The 21,364-nt window shown below is 35.2% G+C and overlaps 1 protein-coding gene across 8 annotated transcripts in view; it reads left to right on the forward strand.

Annotated features, from left to right (window-relative positions):
- EXOC6B (exocyst complex component 6B) overlaps positions 1 to 21,364 on the forward strand; it is a 708,873-nt gene that overhangs the window by 293,604 nt on the left and 393,905 nt on the right. For all 8 annotated transcript variants that reach the window (XM_030877541.2, XM_060309973.1, XM_060309972.1 and 5 more), the window contains one exon: positions 101 to 169. In XM_030877541.2, the coding sequence (XP_030733401.1) occupies positions 101 to 169 (69 nt within the window). The remainder of the gene's footprint in view (positions 1 to 100; positions 170 to 21,364) is intronic.

Genomic DNA, 21,364 nt, shown 5'->3' on the forward strand with positions numbered 1-21,364 from the left:
AAGCATACTTTTTTTTTTAGCACTTGAGTATTAAAAATGAGTACAGTTGCTCTTAATAGCCTTGTTTGAATATTTTATGACAATCTTGGTTGTTTTGCAGGTACCTGGGGCCCAAGATTTGGTTGATTTCTCTCCTGTTTATCGATGTCTACACATATATTCTGTCCTGGTGAGTCTTTATCTGGCTCTGCCTAATAAAAATTTATATTGAATTCAAAACTCTGCATTCTCATATTTGATAGTTTTTCTGTTTAGTATTAAGAGTAAGGAATAAGAAACTGTTACTTAAGGAGTATTATCTTGCTTCCATGCTGCATGATTTTGTTTAGTCTCTTCAATAGTATGTATGGTTAAAGAACCATATTTGCTCATATAAAGTTTTATAAGCCTCATAATTGCAAAATCAAGTGCATATTTCCTTTCAAATAGTGTAAAGTCTTGAAAATGGGTAGTTTGTTTAGTTTAATGCTATATCCTCAGTACTTACAACAGTACTTAGTGTAGGTACTCAATAAATATTAGTTGAATGAATAGATAAATAAGTGGTACCTAAAGATGGATAAGTCAAGGACTTATGCTTTTACAAAACTATAATATATCAGGAAAGAAGTTACAACCTTTGAATGACTATAATATGACAGTACTATATCATCACTGTGTGTATGCTAGTTTTTTAAGCTTTATTAAGATTTAATGATATAGAAAATATAACAAATTTTCCTCAAGTGAGAATTCTAGTAGTGATTCATAAGAGTACTGAGGTAATTTATTTGCACACTAGTGGTGTTAAGCAAGTCACCCAAACCTTAACTTTCTCATTTATAAAATGCAATAATAATTACCACTTAGTGCAGTTATAGATATTGTATGAACGGTGCCTATCTCTGGCACATAGTTGGCATTTAATAAATGGTAGTTAATATGGCAAAAATTATGTGTCTCTGATGTGGTCATTAGACATGTTATTGGTATTTTTCAAAGTATATGACAAAGTATAGACATGTTGATAGAGGTTGTAGTTTCTGCCATCAACATGCAAAGTTTATCAATTATTTAAAATTCACACATTCTTAAATATACAAAGCCTATATAATCTTAAATTGTGAGGACAAAACAGGGAGACCTTAAACTGCCCACTTCAAAATAAATTCTATACACTGGTATTCAATAATATTAAAATATTTATTGTTCATAAATTTTAAAGCATTGTTTATATGGCAGAAACTGGCCTCTTCTCCCAATCATAACGTTTCTTGAGTTTTGAAGAAACACCCTGTCTCAACTAAGGTGATAAGAACTCAGCTCTATTTTTTCTGGAATACATGTTTATTTTTTAGATGTCGCTGTTCCATTCCTATAGGGAATTTAAATAACTCAAATATCTCATTTGCTAAAGCAAGGGCCACAGCATGTATAACTTCTAGGGTTGACTTTTCACAGCTTTTTGGGGGCAGTACTTTATCACTTTTCTGTATTTGTTTCCCCATTCTCAAATCACTAATTTGTATTATTGTATAATGAAAGATAGCTCCTCATAATGTTAATGACAAAGATATTTAATATCAATATTCATAATATTTTCTTATTTCCTGATGTACTTAATATTAACATTAGGCTTTAAGAAGAGATTTAGGAATAGAGAAATAGAGAAGCTTATTAGAGGACTGAGGAGAAAGTAGTTTTTCTCTCTCTCATTCCTTTCCATTCCTATACTTGTCTCTACTTCTTTACTCTTCATTCTCCCATCAAACCAGGATATTTATCTTTGTTCATACCACTACGCTGATTCTGTATCTTACTGGACTTTTCAGCTGCTTTTGACTTATGTTGACAGTTTACCACTTAAAACTCTTAATCCCTTCCTTTTTTCTCAATAACATATCCAGATCTCCAAATCTTGCAAATGTTACCTCTTAAATGTAGTTCTACTTCATCCTCCCCATCCTAAAATGATTGCCCTAGTGCAGATTTTCATCAGGATTATTGAAAACAGTCTCCTAAATGTTCTCCCTACCTTGTATCATAACCCCCTCACTCACTTCTCACTGTAGTGTTAATAATCTATCTATCACACAAATCTGACCAATGTTGTCTCCTTAAAATGCTCTAATTGGCCATCCGTGGAGTAAAATATAGAAGAAGATACAGCATATGGAAGTACATATCCATGTCTGGTCTGCCATATTTCCTACTGCTTACCACCGTGCTTTAATGATACTGAACTGCTTCCAGTTCTTTGAATGTACTATGTTATTTCATGCATCTCATCCTTTTTTCATGCTAGTCCTTCTGCCTGAATTACTATTCCCATTTCTATTTTACTGATTCATATTTAATTCTTTTTTATGTCCTCTAGCAAATTTTCCTGATGTTTCACTTTGAGCACAGTGGACCCTCTTCCTCTTTGCACTATTATAGGACTCAGTACATATTTACATTAGTGCTTACTGTATTATATCATTGTATTCTAAATAGGCATTCTTTTTCCTCAATAGACTATAAGCTTTTTTAGGGCAGGTACCATATTTTATTCATTTTTTTTAGTCCTAGCACTTTGCACTTAGAATTAGTAGTATATAATACTAAATAAATGTTTGTTTTTTATTTTGAAAGATAGCTACCCTCCTTTTGACCTGCAAATGAATCCAGCATTCTAGTCTCAGTCAGTGTTATACAATATCAGAGCTGGGACTTATACAAGGGAAAACAGTTCTATTGGTGTCCAACGGAAGGATCATAACAGAAGTAACAAAAAGTTCTAATATTTGTCATTGACAATAGTGTTTATCTGAACTTTTGGCCTGGAGGATAACAAGGCACACTTTGAATAAACATGGCAATATTTATTATTTTTAGTGAAACCGACCTTCCATTCACCCCCCTTTTATGGCTGTGCTGCTTATAAATTCCCAAAGGATTATTTGAAAAATCCTACTTATATCTGCCAGCCTTATCAGTAGGGCAGGAGTTCACGTATTGTAACAGGAGGTCAGATTTCGGTCATGGTCTTATAGATGGGGCAAGCACCTGTAAATTCTTCCTTTGGTGACTAAAGTGAAGTACAATATCAAACAGGCTGTGAGACTTTTCTAGGAAGTGCTGAACTTTGGCAGGAAGGGCAAACTTTGGCAGAAGGAGGGGAGGGAAGAAAGTGAACAAGGGTCAGATAGTGGTTAATTGAGACTTGGTCCTTGATGTAGTAATGCAAATGGAAGTGTGCAGGGCAAAGGTAGGTGTGTTTTATAGAATTGTTTTAAACAACTTATACTGTTTAAATCTTCCTGTACAGTTTGGAAATGGGCAGGTAAGGGACAGGATATGAAGCATTTTACAGTCATTATAGATAATTTTTTTAGGAAGGGAGAAAATAACATAAAGTAAAAATTTTATTGGAAGGGGAATGATGAATAATAATCTGAAGTTATTGTACATAGTGTAGTTGTAGTTAAAAAGATGGATGGACTATCTGTCTAATGAAGACAGAAACCAGTGTGTCTTACAGATTTTTAAAAAACTCTATCCAGTGATGTCAGCCATGTTTATGGGCTCCAAGCCTCGAACTCCAGTCAATTTGGACAAAGATTTGTATGTACTTTAAGCTTCTCTATTTACTATAACATTTTTCTGACTTTTCTCCAAATTTGCTGCTCACTCACCCTTCTGTCACTGAAAGGGTGTATATATGTCCCCTAACAAGGATCTTGGGTATCATTAAGAGATTGGGGGAGCAAACCTGTAAGTGTAACTTTACCCCTAGTTTGTGCCTCATTTATGATCTTCTTGTGTTATATTGTTGTTAATGATCATCTGCTCATGAACAATTAAAAAAAATTCCCAGATTAAAAAATGTTGACAAATGTACACCTTTGATTATGTACTTTTCTGCACGTGTGTTATACTATAATGAAAAGTTTACTTTAAAGATTTCTGACATCTTGGGTCTAGGGATAGCTATTAGAGCAATATATGGATTTTTTCTTAGTAGGCAGCAACCCCTCAGTATTACATAAATCATCAGAACCTTAGTTTTATCTAATTCTCCTTCAGTCACTAAAGGACACTGTAAAACAGCCTAAGATATAAGGAAAGAAGAATGTTGTTGTTCCGTGAATTCATTATTAAAAAGGCAATATAATACTGCAAGTACAGTATTTCTTTTAAACTTTCTTCAGCAAGAGGCCTCTGAGAATTAGATGAGAGCTGTGAACCCTTTCTGCAGACAAAATGCACGTATATACAGGCACCTGATATTTTGCTTCGAATTTCAGAGGCTTCCCTAACTCCTGGATCTTATCCATAGGCCTAGAAAGAATTCCTCGTCTAAAGGGAACTACAAGCTGAATTAGGTTTCAGGTATCTACTGACCATAGACCTATGCCCCAGAATGGTTTACCCCATTCCGTTTGAGTATCCCCTTTTATAAGCCTCCTAGGGACTCCCTACCACCTTGTCTTTTTCTTAGATTTGGAAACCTTGCAAAAATCTAAATTTAAAAGCCTATTTCAAAGTGACCTTATTTCTTTGTCCTAAATCTTTATTCCCTGGGACCATTATATATGGTCAAGCTCGTGACCTGTTTTTCTGGTAAGAGTAAGTTAGCCTCAGCATCTAAACTAATAGTTTTGTCCCCTGAATTCTTCTGCTTAGAAGGGTTCAGAGCAGAGATTTATAAATAATTATGAGAACTGGAGTTAGTAGTTTATCTCCCCGAATATAACTAACTGTGTTAAATTTCAGAATATTTTACCTCTTACTTGCGTTTAATAATATCTCTTTTTAAGTACTTGGCTATAATTAGGAGAGGTGAATAAGCAGAAGAGTTAGAATTTACCCACAATTTCTTTACAGTCCTTCATGATTATTGTTGAGGCAGGGGATGGGGAAGGTTGGGTGGGCAGTAATATTCCTGGAACATGTTTCTCCCTTTATAATCTGATATAATCCCTTTGCGATCTATTGGTATGGTCTGTACCGGCAGCTGGGAGAATTTACAAAATCCATCGTCATTAACTACAGATATAGCAAGGAAAGGATTTGGAGTGTGGAAAAAGGAAAAGATATTAGCAGTTCTAAGTGACATGAGTTTTCTGCAGTGTTAAGGGAATTAATGAAATTACTTAAAGAACTTTGTGGTAACAATTGGCTATTATATAAAAGTACTTGGGGAATAAATATTTGAAGGGTCTAAGACACTATTGAAGTTTTCAATTAAAGAAAAATGATTAGTTTTGGCATTCTCAAGGTTAGACTTCGAGATCCTTTTGAGTAGTGGTAGTTGAAGTGTTGTTTCTTATGCATGTATTTATAATAATATTATCTTGGATTTTATATAGTACTTTGTCCAGCAGTCTCATAGTGCTATATAAATTTGACTGCATTAAATGAGGAAAACATCTCACTTGGTAGAGGCTAGCCTCACTCCAAAATAGTTCTTTTATTGCTACCAGAGGTAAGGTTTTAGGATTCTTATTTCTGTACTTTTATCAAAAGGCACTTTAGCTCTTTAATAACCAAGTAAATTTAGTAGCAAGAATTGGAACATAGACTTAAAGCAAATCTGAAGGATTGGGTGTATTTTTGATGGTCAGATTTTTTGTTGTTGTTGTTATTGATTTAAAAAAATGAGACCCCCTTTAAAAAAACAGCAAAACAACTCGGCTACATCTTGATTTTAAGATAGTTGATTGGCAAATAAAAAAAAGATATTCATACATCAACTTCACATAACTTTTGACAATGCTTCTCACAGACCATTGATCTGGCAGTGAATGCTAATAAATAAATAGAGCTCTGACTGATTTTTTTAGTGTTCATTAGAATTGTACTTTTACCATAACCTGGTTTATTTTTTAAAACTATCCTGATTCTACTTTAAACAGACTATTGATTTTTATTAATTTATATAACTGTAGTAAAAATCCATTATTTAAACTCTTTCAGTTTTTTACAAAGACACTTGAATGAATATTTAAATTTTGGTTTGGGTGTAAATACAAGTGGGATCACTTACTACTCCAATGGTAGAAATTAAGACAAATGAATAGGGCCTATATGCAAAATTCTAGATGCTTAGAGTTTGTGAATAAGGTGTTTTGTTTTTTTTCCCCTTATTTGACATTTCCAAAGATGGTGGTACAGAGAGAAGGAAACATCACTTGATTTTGCTGGTCACATGAAATTGGAAATTTTGGATATGGAATTTCAGCATAGCCAGAGGCAGATATCTTAATGATCTAGGTCTCCTTAAAGTTGTTTCTGGAGCTGTATTTCTGGGGAACACCACTTTCATCAGTTGATCTGTTTTTTTCTGTTTGAAAAAAAAGGAGGGGAGCCCTACTTCAAATGTCATTGAAGCTGTGTGTACTTTATTTCTGTCTTGAGTTTTTTACAGTTCACACTAGTATATTCGAGTATGTTCTGAGAAGATCTGCAAAAAATGAACATGTTATATTTTATTCAAGCAAGCATTTCCTAATACAGTGAAAGATGTAAAGATGATCAGAATGTTTCCTGATTATCAAACTTTTTGATGATCAAAAAGTTTATAATTTAATGGATCTAGAGCAAATCTCCTTTGTAAGAGACTCTGAAGAGGCCTGTTTTTTTTTTTTTTTAAATCTATCATGTTTATTTGGGAAATACGAAAAGAAAGATTGAACTTTTAATCAAAAAGCCTTCCTGAGAACCGTAATTTGAAATGAGTAGGTACTATTTTCAAATCTTTATGCTGTTAGAACAGAGCTAGAAGCTTTCCTGATTGTTTCCATGGTGACCTTGAGTACTTCTGAGCAATAAGAATGTATTTTAAGTATTTTCTTTAGAGATATTTTTTTTTTAATGTGGAAAGTTTTGCCCTGAAGTATTTGGTGACTCCTAGTCCATCTTTGACACTTAACAGATTGTCTCATCACTCTCCTGCCATATCTCACTGCCTCCTAGTTTTACTGACCTACCAGTGCCTGGTGAGGTTAGATAGGCATAAACATAGATCATAGAGAAAAGCTGAGGGTGAGATACTTTGTGCACTGCATTGATAAGGACACAGGAAAAGCCATTTATAGTGATAACTTTCCTGTAGTATGGGCTAATGGGCCCTGGTTTGTAGTAGCTGTAATCTAACTTTTTATAATTGTCATATTGCTCTTTTAACCTGGTGACCTTATTACCCATGGGCATACATATCATTTGGCTTTGAATAAAACAAGAGGCAAAAAAAAGTGATAAAATTTTTTTTTTTCTAAACATGCTTGCATTTTTTTTTTCAAAATGCTTACTTTGGGAACGTTGAACTTCTCAAGTGTGCTTACTTTTTTTAAACAGGAATATCTCACGTTTTAAACAGCTTTAGATACCACAATAATATAACTATTTTTTAAGCCCTGACAAAATGAACAAGAAATAATTAACTTTCCTCATAATGCCCAGTAATCTTCCTAAACACAGTTGAAATCATGTCAAAACTGTGCTTTAAATACTTTACTTTCTTACTGTTCTCAGAATAAAGTAAACTTCTTAACTTGGTCTATATAGTTTTCCATATTGTATCCTTGGCTTATCTCTCTTACCTCCTTCCTAGTTGCTCCTTTCCTCCTTCCTGCTCATAGTCTATGCTCCAGATGTACAGCCCCAGTGTTCTTTCATAATGATGCCTTTGCACAGGCAGTTCTTTCCTGAAACATACTTCATATTTTCTTTCTTTCTTTTGATGTTCCTTCCTATTAATTATGCCAAATTTCTTCATTGCTATGATCTCTGGATTTGGCATTTACAGTCTTCTCTCCCTCATCTCATATATCCATCCAGATCTCTTACATCTTTTTCTTCCTTTTCCTTTCTTTCTTGGTTGTGCCTGCCAGGATTTTTGTTTGTTTTCAGTTTTTAAATTTAAAATTTTAGGTTTTTTTTTGTTTCCTTCTCTAAAATGACTTCTATACTAGGTACTTAGTTTAATACATTGCCCCAATAGTTTTGGATGTTTGTGGGGGGCATAAATAACTGTTGCCGGAACCTTGTGATCTAAGCAAAAGGGCATGTAGGGAAGGAATTTCCTTTTGTTTTGTAGGGGAAATTTGGTCATTCATTTATGTAAGCTGCATGTGCCAAAATGATCTTCTAATCAGAAACAAATACTGGAGCTTGTGTTTTTCTGTGGTTGGTTGTAGCAGGTGTAATGAAGAGTTTGTTTTTAACGTATGACTGTAAATGATTTATTTTAAATTGTGGGGGATTTGAAAAGCTGAGTTTGAAACTGAAGTAGATTCTCTAACTTTTTCTGATTCCAAAACTCAGACCACAATCTTGAGGTGAAGTAGTGTAGGACTTTAACACTGGCGTAGAAACTCAAACTCTTTGCCTCTCCACACCTCAGAGTTTCTCAGGGAATGTAGGCAGAATTCATTTTAGTTCCTTTCTTCAGAGTCTTTAACTAGAGCTTCTGGAAATCTCAGAGTACTGTGTCATTCCCACTTCATAGAAGGAGCTTAACAAATAATTGTGGAATGAATGAATGAACAAATGAATTGTCAAAATACCTCAAGAAAATACAGTAAAAAATAGAGACCTATAAAAGGACTATAAAATATGCCATAGTCTAAGAAGATTTAGTTGTTTTGATTAAGATTAATATAGTTAATTGATTTATTATATAGAGTGTTATTATTTAAGATTTGGGACTTCTTGCCCTGAAACAAAGTGTGAGATGTGTTAATGTATTATTTTAGATGTGAAAAATGAGGTCATGTATGATGTTTAATGGTGATGTTTGTAGCAGTTCAGATTGTATTTGGTTATGTGTAACTAAAACCCAACTATAATGGTTTAAATGAATACAGAGGTTTTTTTAAAAAATAAATTTATTTATTATTTATTTATTTATGGCCACTTTGGGTCTTCGTTGCTGCACACGGGCTTTCTCTAGTTGTGGCGAGCGGGGGCTACTCTTCGTTGCGGTGTGCGGGTTTCTCATTGCAGTGGCTTCTCTTGTTGTGGAGCACCGGCTCTAGGCACGCGGGCTTCAGTAGTTGTGGCACGCGGGCTCAGTAGTTGCGGCTTGCGGGCTCTAGAGCGCAGGCTCAGTAGTTGTGGCACATGGGCCTAGTTGCTCCGCGGCATGTGGGATCTTCCTGGACCAGGGCTTGAACCCCGTGTCCCCTGCATTGGCAGGCGGATTCTTAACCACTGCACCACCAGGGAAGCCCAGAGTTTCTTTATATATGACAAGAAGTCCAGATGTAGGCAGTTCACTGTTGGTATGGTGGCTGCACACTGTCAGCAAAGACTTAGGTTCTTTTAGTTGTTCCAGTCCTCCTTCTTTAGCATGTAGTTAATTTGTCTTCATTCTTTCAAGGTGGATCATTTTCATATTTCAGAAAGAAAGCAGGTGGGAAGGCCAAAGTGCAGAAGCTGCATTCCATCTGTGTCTATTTCTGTTGTCAGGAAAACAGTAGCTTCAGTCAAAAAATAAAAGGTTTTGTAAAAATGTTGAATTCTTTTGTAATTTTAAAAACAAAATTAAAAGCCTATTGATTTCTAGTCAACATGGTGTTTTTTTAAAAATTGGGAACAAATCAGATAAGCTTGAATCTAGATCTTGATCTACATACATTACTTAACTTCTCATAGCTTCAATTTCCCCATTTAAAAATGCAAATAATAGTGTTTATCTCACAGTGTTTCTGTGAAAATGAAATGAAAGAGTATATGTAAAAACACCTGGCATACTAGCCAAATCTTAAAGAAATATTTCTCCTTCTAACTTGTACATGTTCTGCTCACCATCCCCCATCACCAAATTTTTATATTATAAAAAGGACTTTTAAAGAATGCAATGCAGAAGGAGTAAGGGACTAGGAACTAGACTAATGCATGTGTAGACATACATATGCAGATATAAGAAACAATACAAGAAAACCTGTACACTTCCTCCCACAGCCCATCCCCATTTAATGTTACATTTATAAAAATTCTAATCTAGAGATTAAAGGCCATGATATATTAGGGAGAGAAAGGCCTTTGTATACCCTTCCTTTTAGTCATCTCTTTTCACAGAAGGGGAAACCTTGGCCTAGGGCAGTTAAATTACTCACCTAAAGTCACCTAGTGGTAGATAGCAGAATTGGAACTAAAAATTCTCTGTCTTGCGTTCTTTACTCCATCAGTTTTCATTATCATTAAAGCAGTTAAATTTATCATACTTTGTGTGATGTCCTATTCTAAGCACTTCAAAGTGTTAAGTTAATCAGTATATGATATTGTACCCAAATATGGTATAGAATAGATATATGAACTTTATAAACCTAATTAACCCATGGTTTTTCTTATTCCACTACAGTAATGGACTAGACCTGGTTTCCTGTCAGTAATGATTGCAAATAGGGATGGAGGTGGGAAAGCTTTCTATAATATATTTATTAGTCTATCTTAAAAAGAAAAAAAACTTTTCTTTTTCAGCATTGCCTTTGGTATATACTTCAACAGTTCTGTACTCTCAGTTTTTATGACTGTGTTTGTCAAAATTCTTACTCTGGTTGTCCAGAACCATCTTATGGGAAGGCCTGATGACCATAGTTGTTGTAAGGAAAAGAACAGGATTTTCCTTTCTTAGTAAGGTCAGTTACTTTTCGTCCATAAAAATGGTCTGTTTGCTTCCTAGTTCTCTTTTTTTTTTTTTCTTGTAATATAAAAAGATGCCATTGAAACCGGTATCTATAATAGAGTGAATAGTCCACACCAGACCACAGTTGGCTGCAACTGGTTTGGGGCTTAAGCTATCAACAGCAACTACTTGTGAGTTTTTTTAAGCTATTATTCAGGTTTTTAGGAAGGCCTTGAGGACATTACCCTAAGTTTTAGTTGCATTTGGCCTATTGTCTTTCTAGGTTTTCCTACATTATTCAGAAATTATTCACAAGCATAATTTCTTCCATCAAATGACACAATAAAGTATAGTTGGGCTTTAAAATCTTAATGGAAAATAGAAAAATAGGAAAATTTGTGAGTATGGGTATTTTTACTGGGGAAAAAGTAGAAAACCGTGAATCTATACTAGTAGTAAACAGGTATATAAATGAATGATTACATATATACATTAAGTACATACATAAATAGAGAAGACGGCTGTGATCTTACTCATAGTAGGGTGCTGCATGTCGACTTTTGGGAGACAATTATGGGTGTCTTGTATCTCTCTACATCTTGTGAGCAGAGGCACTGACTTTGTTTTGGACCCTCTTTTCAAGAATGTGTAGTCAGTGGCTTTATAAGGTAGGGATAATGTCTTTCACCAGAGGAGAAAGCAGGTGTGCTTCCATGTTTGGAAGATTGAGATAGTGTTTTTCTATGGAATAAAGATATTTTGATTCTCTACCCTCAGGGTTCCTCACCTTTAGAGCAAACCACTGTGTGTGCAGGTGTCACCTGGATTCCTTTGCATTGCCATGTGGAAATTGGGACTCTGGGAATTGGTGCAAGTATAAATGCTGTTGATACTAGTAATAAAGTCCTTTGTCTCTGATCCGGGGATCCAGGGGTTTTTTTGCCTTCTGCTAGCATCCTTGAAACTGTGGCATGCTAATTTGTTGGCTTGCAAGTGGGTAAAATCTCAGACTCTTTATGGTTCTTCATTTTGCAGTCATTATAATAAAGACTTATTCAGGCAGGAATCATCAATAGATGCTAAATCTAGTGGTGAAATTGGTAAGAAGTAGTTTATTTGTGTGGTCTTAAATTGTCTTCCCAAGATTGCGTATTAATAACAAGACAAAAATTGTAACTGGACACCATCTTTACCAGGTGATCAAAATTAACATCACAATTGAGGATCACTGTGTGCCTCTGCATGAGAAGCCCTGAGAGGGATATGGCATTGCTTATGTACTATTCTGACCTGGAGTGTATAACCTGAATCTAATTTATGAGGAAACATAACAGAAACTTAAACTGAGGAGCATTCTATTATGAAAGAAAGAAAGAGTTGGAGGGAGGGAGGGAATATTTTTCAAAAATATCAGTCATACAAGATAAAAACATGCTGAGAAACTCTTTCAGACTAAAGGAAGCTAAAGAGGCATGAACTAACTAAATGTCCTAGACCTTGGACTGGCAAACATTTTCTCAAAAGGGTCTGACAGTAAATATTTTAGGCGTTGAGGGCCATAGGGTCTCTGTTACAACCACTCAAGTTTACTGTTACAGCGCAAAAGCAGCCAAGACACAATATGTAAGTGAGTGAGAGTGGCTGTATTCTAATGAAACTTTATTTGCGTAACAGGTAATGGCATTTGACCCATGGGCCATGGTTTACTGACCCCTTTCCCAGATTGAATCTTGTGCTTGAAGGAAAACATGCTATAAAGAACAGTTTTGGGTCCATTGACAAAATTAGAACATGGACAGTAGATTAGGAAAATGTTATATTTTCCAAAATTGATAAATATTCTATTGTTAGAAATTATTCTTAATCTCAGGAAATACACAATGAAGTATTTTAGGAGTAAAGAGATCTGCTGTATATTACATACTTTCAAATGGCTAAGGAAAAAAATATATGTAGAAAGAGCACATGATAAAGGATATGGGGCAAAATATTAACAGTAGGTGAATCTGGGTAGAGTATATGGGTTTTTTTATACTATTCTTACAATTTTTCTATAAATTGAAATTATTGCCAAATAAAAAGTTAAAAGAGTATATGTGTTTATATATGTGAATTTATATGCATGCACATAGCCCATAGGGAGAGAAAAATATAAAAGCTTTGGTAGCTTCTTTATGCTCTCTTGATAGATACCTAAAAAGAGAAATTAACCAAAACATGAATTAAAAATGAAAATCTGTGGTTGATGTAACAAGGGAAGCCAGCAGACATCATCCTTGGCCTAATCTGAATGCACTTAGTTACCAAGCGGCTGTAGTCTAGGGGCCAGAGGCTTTAGTGTGGTCTGAAAATGATGGTGGGAGCCACATTTTCCAGACTGTGAAACACAGGTTACCTTGTTTAGTCAGCACAGTTTAGGTCAAATGTGGTTATGAAAAACAGATGAATTCTGGTGATCAAGTTGTACTTTGACAAATATTCCATTGTTTGAACATGCAGTAATTTCTGAAAAATGTGAAGCAGCCTGGACTGCAGAGATTGAGTTCTCTCTTCTCAACTCCCTTGCCTGCTCACAAAGGTCTTGTCATCATGGGGAGTAAAAATAACAGGGCAGAAGAAGTATGTTAGATACCCCCCCACACCTTTTTTTCCTTGCCTTTGCTTTACTGGTAAATCAAGCAGTTTTGGGCAGGCTGTTTTGTCAGCTGGAGGTCTTGCCCTACTCTGGGCTTTGGGGACAGCTTTTGTGCTTCAGTTTTATGCATAGTAGTGTGTGTTCTAGCGATTATGGATAGTGGTGTGTTCTAGTGAATTAGATACTTTGAGTTTATCCCATTAATAGAAAAATGGTATTTGGGGTTTAGTGAGACATCGTTATATTTCACTGGCTTCTCTGGTCATGACCTGGGAGTCATTATTTCATTCAGTGTCTACCCCTAACTCAAGAGGCTTATCCATAGAGCTCAGTTTCTATAACTTAAGAACTATAGTGATAGCATAACAGGCCAGAGATGCTTGATGCAGAGGACTCCACATAGAATCAAGTCCTCTTTGATGGCTTATTTTTCCATTTATATGCTTGTGTTGCATTTTTTTTGTTGCTTCAGGGTTTTGTCTCACTTTACTCATTTCGTTCATTTATCCATTTAACAAATATTTATTGCATACTTACTGTATGCAGAGCACATGATCCAGCTTTTTGCCTTTGGGTAGGATTTTCATTTTGGGTGATTTAGACTTGTGCTATTCAATATGGTATCCACCAGCCACATGTGGCTGTTGAGCACTTGAAACAATGGATAGTCTGAATCAAGATATATGTATAAAATACACGTCAGATTTCAAAGACTTAGTACAAAAGAAGTGCAAAATATTTTATTAATAATTTTTATATTGATTACAAATTGAAATGATGATATTTTAGATATATTGGGTTAAGTATATTATTAAATATTAATTATATATCAATAAATTAAATTTTATATCACCTTTTTTTTACTGTGGCTTATAGAAAATTTAAAAATTGCATATGTGACTAACATTTATGGCTTGTATTGTATTTCTTCAAACATTGTTGCTCATCAAATATGAACCCTGAGTATTTTTTTTCTCCCGTCTCTTACATGAAGTGATTCTGGTCATTTCTAATATTAGTATGTTTAGCATTTTTATATAAAAGACTAATCAGCCACAATTACTATACCCTCATTTTTTTTCTTTCAATTTTGATGATGGTCAGTACATCTCAAAAATACCATTAGTTCTTGTCAAATTGGTATGTCATTTATGAATAAATTTGGAACCTTGATGAATGTTTCTGAGCATTTAAATACCTTAATAACAAGCTGACATTTGTAAAAATGATAACTATTGGTCAGAAACCTTGAATGTAGTGTTCTCATGAATTCTGTTAGAACTTTTATATAAGCTACTAAAACCTTAAGGAAAGTTTCCATTGTTTTTGTTTGTTTTTTTTTTAACTATTCTAGCTACAGGGAAGTAAGGTCATGGTAGTTGCATGAGTTGTAAAATATGAAAGAAAGAAGAACTCATCTCTAGTCTTGAACATTTAGTAATTTATAAAATGATAAGTGAGTACAGAATGATGCAGTGCATGTTTAATACTTATTTGTAAAGATTACTTTTTGTTGCTGAAATCCACAGTGCATTCTGCTTTGAGGAGAAGAGACTGGGGAAATGTTTTTGATGGCTGCCTGGCTGCATCTTTGGAAATGTTGGTTCTTTAATGGCCTGGGAAGGCTGCCAAGATATAAGTATTTCATTGCCCTACAGATGGCTTTATTTTTTAGAAGCTTGAATCCAAATCTTCATTGTTTACATTACAATGTATATATACTAGTTTTGGAGCTCTGCAAATGATTGTGGCAGTATTAACATCTTTTGTCATCATAGACCCATGGTTTGGATTTAGTTTGTCTTTCATTAGGTAAGTCATATTTGGTGTTAGTGGCATACATGAACTTGGGAAAGTTTTTAACCTCTCGAAGTCTCAACTGTGGTATAGATACTTTTCAGGGCTGTAGGGACTTCTATGACTCGAGGCCCCAGCAGAGAACAGTTCTGATGAGGAATGAAGTTGTGGGCAACTTTAAGGGAGGGGAGAAACAAACAAACTTCTGCTGTAGAATTGCTTAAGCAGAGGGTAGAAGCATGGATTTTAGCCAAGGAGAATCATATTCATGTGGAGCTCTACAATAGGAAGCCAGAATGGGAATTATCATCCTTTTTTTCTCTTTCATTTTTGTTTTTGTTTATTTTGTTACCTGGTAGTGACATATCTTTGCAATGAGCTTACTGGGAAAAAGACCAGTCAGTCTGAGAATATTGTTTTTACTATGTTTTATACATTGAGGAGAGACAAAGAAGTATGAGACATATTCTTACATTCAAGAAAAATTGATATACTGGGACTTGCCTGGCAGTCCAGTGGTTAAGAGTCCATGCTTCAAATGCAGGGAGCATGAGTTCGAGTCCCTGGTTGGGGACCTAGCATCCCACATGCCGTGTGGTGCAGCCAAAAATAAAACGAAGTGAAATAAATTCCTTAAAAAAAAAAGAAAAATTGATATAGATAAGACAAGAGATAACTGCCAGTATGTACGGAAGTCTTTTAATTTGGTAAAAGGCATCTATGAAAAATCCACAGCAGAGTTCATACATAGTGACTAAACTTTACAATGATTCCCAATAAGTCAAGAAGAAGACAAAGACAAATACTAGGGGAAAGATGCCGACTGCCAGCCATCATGATCATTATTCCCAAGGTTCTAGGCCAAGGAAAAAAGATAAAAAAGAGAAGAAGATAGATTTAAAAACTTGTATAGCATACCCAATAGCAGTTCTCTAAATCAATTATATCCATCAAGAAATTACAATTGAAAATAAATAAACCCTTTAATAGGTTATATAGAAATTAACCTGAAAAATGTACAAGGCCTTTATGATGAAAGTACTGAATAAATGAAGAGATAGATACTCTTTTAATAGATAGGATGTCTGAACTTTGTAAAATTGTCAATTTCTCCCTAATTTAATTAGTAAAATTAATGAAATTCCTATAATAATCACAATATAGGAAGTTTGTGGTAACTTTGTGGTCCTTCTTGTAATTCATCAAAGTTGCTGTGCTATATGTATAGACTAGTGGCTTGCTGTCAATACTTGAGGCCACATTATGATGGCCTCTACCCCACAAAAAGCTCTCCTTTATTTCCACAAGGATACATTTATGAGAGTGTTTATTTTGGCATTGTTTAAGGTAGCAAATAGTGGAGGCAATCTAGGTATTCATCACTAGGGGACTAGATGAGTAAAATTGGTATTTACATATGATTGAATGTAATATGAAACACATACCAAGCATTGTAAATGATGAACTATATATATATATTTGCGGTACGCTGGCCTCTCCCGTTGCGGAGTACAGGCTCCGGATGTGCAGACTCAGCGGCCATGGCTCACGGGCCCAGCCGCTCCGCAGCATGTGGGATCTTCCCGGACCGGGGCACGAACCCGTGTCCCCTGCATCGGCAGGCGGACTCTCAACCACTGCGCCACCAGGGAAGCCCGAACAATATTTTTATATAACAATATATTGTAAAGATTTCAGAAATATGGTGCTGGGGATCGGAGTAAGAAACAGTATAATTGATGGCTTAATATTATTTATATAAATTAAAATTAATCCATAAACTAACACTATACATACTTATTTCAAAGACACACGTAAATAACTATAAAAGCTTCATTTGAATGACATGTCATATGTAGTAGGATGGGTGCTTGTGTTGATAAAGGGAATGAAATTAGGAATGGGGTATAAAAGAAAAAAAATCAAAATGAATAATACTGCGTACTTCAACAGTATGTCTTGAGCTGGGGTAGTATTATAAGGTCAGTTCTTTGCAAGTGATGCCCTTAATAAAATGCTCTAAACTGCTTCTACCTGAATGTCACATTATCAGAGAAATTCCATTAGCATTTATCAAAAAGCTGCTGGGAATTTCCTGTAGAACTATTTTACCCTGAAAATCTTGACAAAATTGCCACAAAACGCAGGTGGAAGGTTTTGTATACTTCTTTTACTTTTCTGCAGCTTGAAAACCAGTAGTTCTTTTTAAGGTCATTAATGTACATGTCAGACCACAGAAAGTTGTTTTCTTTATCTATTTTGTAGAATCAAAATAGAAAAGATTTTGATGCTTACAGCAAAGAGTGTGTACACATCTGTATTCCTACAGTGATTTTTAGTCATCATATATTCTTTAAAGGTCAATCTTCAAAGGAAAACAAGTATACCAAAAAAATAAGTAACTAATGCTTTAATACAGTCTACTTTATTCATTCAACAAATATTTATTACAAATATATTTTATTCTTTAAGGGTGAGTTTTAAACCAATTAACACACCAGACTCTGAAGAGGTACATCAGGGATTTCTTGCTTTGGAAAAAAAAAAAAGTTACTTGCTGAAAGTCTCAGCGCCTTTCTAAACGTAAATGACATTGAGAAGGTCCTTGTTCTTAAAGAGGGAAAGAGATGTAAATGATATGATTAGCAAGTTTTTCTTTTTAAGCTTTTCATCTCTAACCAATGGGTAAAACATTCTTTCACTAAAACGATTTGATGGAAGTTCCCTGAAACCACAATGGACCTGTCTACCTCCCCTGAACTTTAATGTGACTTAATCTGGAAAGTTTGATTTGGTGGAAGGGAGAGTTTCACAAGAAAATCTTCATCCATTCATGGAGGGGAAAAAAAACCCTACCCTTATTAGGTTCCTGCAAGTAGAATCTATGGAACTAGACAGAAAAACCTGTATAGAAAAGGGTATATTGCAAACAGTATGAGCTGGTATCAGACAAATTTGTATTGCTATCCATGAATTTTGTAACTTTGGCTTTCAGTTTCCTTATAGGGGAAAGAAAATATACTTTTTTTAAACTGGAGTATAATTGTTTTACAATGTTGTGTTTCTGCCGTACAATGAAGTGAATCAGAACTATATCCCCTCCCTCTTGGACCTCTCTCCCACCCCACACCCCCGTCCCACCCATCTAGGTCGTCACAGAGCACCAAGCTGAGCTTCCTGTGCTTTATAGCATGTTCCCACTAGCTATCTATTTTATGCATGGTAGTGTATATATGTCAATCCTAATCTCGCAATTTGTCCCACGCTCCCCTTCCCCGCTGTGTTCACGTCTGTTCTCTGTATCTGCGTCTCTGTTCCTGCCCTACAAATAGGTTCATCTGTACCATTATGGCTGAGTAATATTCCATTGTATATATGTACCACATCTTCTTTATCCATTCATCTGTTGTTGGACATTTAGGTTGTTTCCACGTCCTGGCCACTGTAAATAGTGCTGCAGTGAACATTGGGGTACATGTGTCCTTTTGAGTTATGGTTTTCTCAGGGTATATGCCCCATAGTGGGATTCTAGTTCTATTTTATAGTAGTACTAAAAATAGTATTTCTATTTTTAGTTCTTTAAGGAACCTTCAAACTGTTCTCCATAGTGGCTGTATCAATTTACATTCCCACCAACAGTGCAACAGGGTTCCCTTTTCTCCACACCCTCTCCAGCATTTATTGTTTGTAGATTTTTTTGATGATGGCCATTCTGACCAGTGTGAGGTGATACCTCATAGTAGTTTTGATTTGCATTTCTCTAATAGTGATGTTGAGCAGCTTTTCATGTGCTGCTTGGCCGTCTGTATGTCTTCTTTGGTGAAACATCTATTTAGGTCTTCTGCCCATTTCTTAATTGGGTTGTTTGTTTTTTTGATATTGAGCTCCATGATCTGTTTGTATATTTTGGAGATTAATCCTTTGTCAGTTGCTTCATTTGCAAATATTTTCTCCCATTCTGAGGGCTGTCTTTTCATCTTGTTTATGGTTTCCTTTGCTGTGCAAAAGCTTTTAAGTTTAATTAGGTCCCATTTGTTTATTTTTGTTTTTATTTTCATTACTCTAGGAGGTGGGTCAAAAAAGATATTGCTGTGGTTTATGTCAAAGAGTACTTTTCCAATGTTTTCCTCTAAGAGTTTTATAGTTTCCAGTCTTACATTTAGGTCTTTAATTCATTTGGAGTTTATTTTTGTGTATGGTGTTAGGTAGTGTTCTAATTTCATTTTTTTTCATGTAGCTGTCCAGTTTTCCCAGCACCACTTATTGAAGAGGCTGCCATTTTTCCATTGTATGTTCTTGCCTCCTTTGTCATAAATTAGGTCACCATATGTGCGTGGGTTTATCTCTGGGCTTTCTATCCTCTACCATTGATCGATATTTCTGTTTTTGTGCCAGTACCATACTGTCTTGATTACTGTAGCTGTATAGTATATTTTGAAATTGGGGAGCCTGATTCCTCTAGCTCCATTTTTCTTTCTCAAGATTGCTTTGGCTATTCGGGGTCTTCTGTGTTTCCATACAAATTGTAAAATTTTTTGTTATAATTCTGTGAAGAATGCCATTGGTAATTTAGTAGGGATTGCACTGAATCTGTAGATTGCTTTGGGTAGTAGAGTCATTTTCACAATATTGATTCTTCCAATCCAAGAACATGGTATATTTCTCCATCTGTTTATGTCATCTTTGATTTCTTTCATAAGTGTTTTATAGTTTTCTGAGTACAGGTCTTTTGCCTCCTTAGGTAGGTTTATTCCTAGGTATTTTATTCTTTTTGTTGCAATGGTAAATGGGATTATTTCCTTAGTTTCTCTTTCTGATTTTTCATTGTCAGTGTATAGGAATGCCAGAGATTTCTGTGCATTAATTTTGTATCCTGCTACTTTACCAAATTCATTGATTAACTCTAGTAGTTTTCTGGTGGCATCTTTAGGATTTTCTATGTATAGTAGTATGTCATCTGCAAACAGTGACAGTTTTACTTCTTTTTTTCCAATTTGGATTCCTTTTATTTCTTTTTCTTCTTTGCAATGCTGTGGCTAGGACTTCCAAAACTATGTTGAGTAAGAGTGGCGAGAGTGGATATCCTTGTCTTGTTCCTGATCTTGGTGGAAATGTTTTCAGTTTTTCACCATTGAGAATGATGTTTGCTGTGGGTTTGTCATATATGGCCTTTATTATGTTGAGGTAGGTTCCCTCTATGCCCATTTTCTGGAGAGATTTTATCATAAATGGGTGTTGAATTTTGTCAAAAGCTTTTTCTGCATCTATTGAGATGATTGTATGGTTTTTTAAAAAAAATAAATTTATTTTATTTATTTATTTTTGGCTGCATTGGGTCTTGGTTACAGTGTGTGGGCTTCTCATTGCGATGACTTCTTTTGTTGCAGAGCACGGGCTCTAGGCGCACGGGCTTCAGTAGTTGTGGCTCGCAGGCTCTAGAGCACAGGCTCAGTGGTTGTGGTGCACGGACTTAGCTGCTGCACAGCATGTGGGATCTTCCCGGACCAGGGCTTGAACCTATGTCCCCTGCATTGGCAGGCGGATTCTTAACCACTGCGCAACCGGGGAAGTCCCGATCATATGGTTTTTATTCCTTAATTTGTTAATATGGTGTATCACATTGATTGATTTGTGTATATTGAAGAATCCTTGCGTTGCTGGGACAAATCATACTTGGTCAAGGTGTATGATCCTTTTAATGTGTTGTTGGATTCTGTTTGCTAGTATTTTGTTGAGGAGGTATGCATCTATTTTCATCAGTGATATTGGTCTGTAATTTTCTTTATTTGTGATATCTTTTTCTCATTTTGGTATCAGGGTGATGGTGGCCTCGTAGAACGGATTTGGAGTGTTCTGCCCTCTGCAATGTTCTGGAAGAGTTTGAGCAGGATCGGTGTTAGCTCTTTTCTAAATGTTTGTTGGAATTCGGCCGTGAAGTCATCTGGTCCTGGACTTTTGTTTGTTGGAAGATTTTTAATTAGTTTCAATTTCATTACTTGTGACACGTCTGTTTATATTTTCTAATTCTTCGTGGTTCATTCTTGGAAAATTGTACCTTTCCAAGAATTTGTCCATTTCTCCAAGGTTGTCCATTTTATTGGCTTATAGTTGTTTGTAGTAGTGTCTTATAATCCTTTGTATTTCTGTGGTGTCAGTTGTGATTTCTCCTTTTTCATTTCTAATTTTATTGATTTGTATCCTCTCCCTTTTTTTCTTGATGAGTCTGGCTAAAGGTGTATCAATTTTGTTTATCTTCTCAAAGAACCAACTTTTAGTTTTATTGATCTTTGCTATTGTTTTCTTCATTTCCATTTCATTTATTTCTGCTCTGATCTTCA

Source organism: Globicephala melas, chromosome 12 (genome assembly GCF_963455315.2).
Source record: "Globicephala melas chromosome 12, mGloMel1.2, whole genome shotgun sequence".
NCBI classification, from domain to species: domain Eukaryota; kingdom Metazoa; phylum Chordata; class Mammalia; order Artiodactyla; family Delphinidae; genus Globicephala; species Globicephala melas.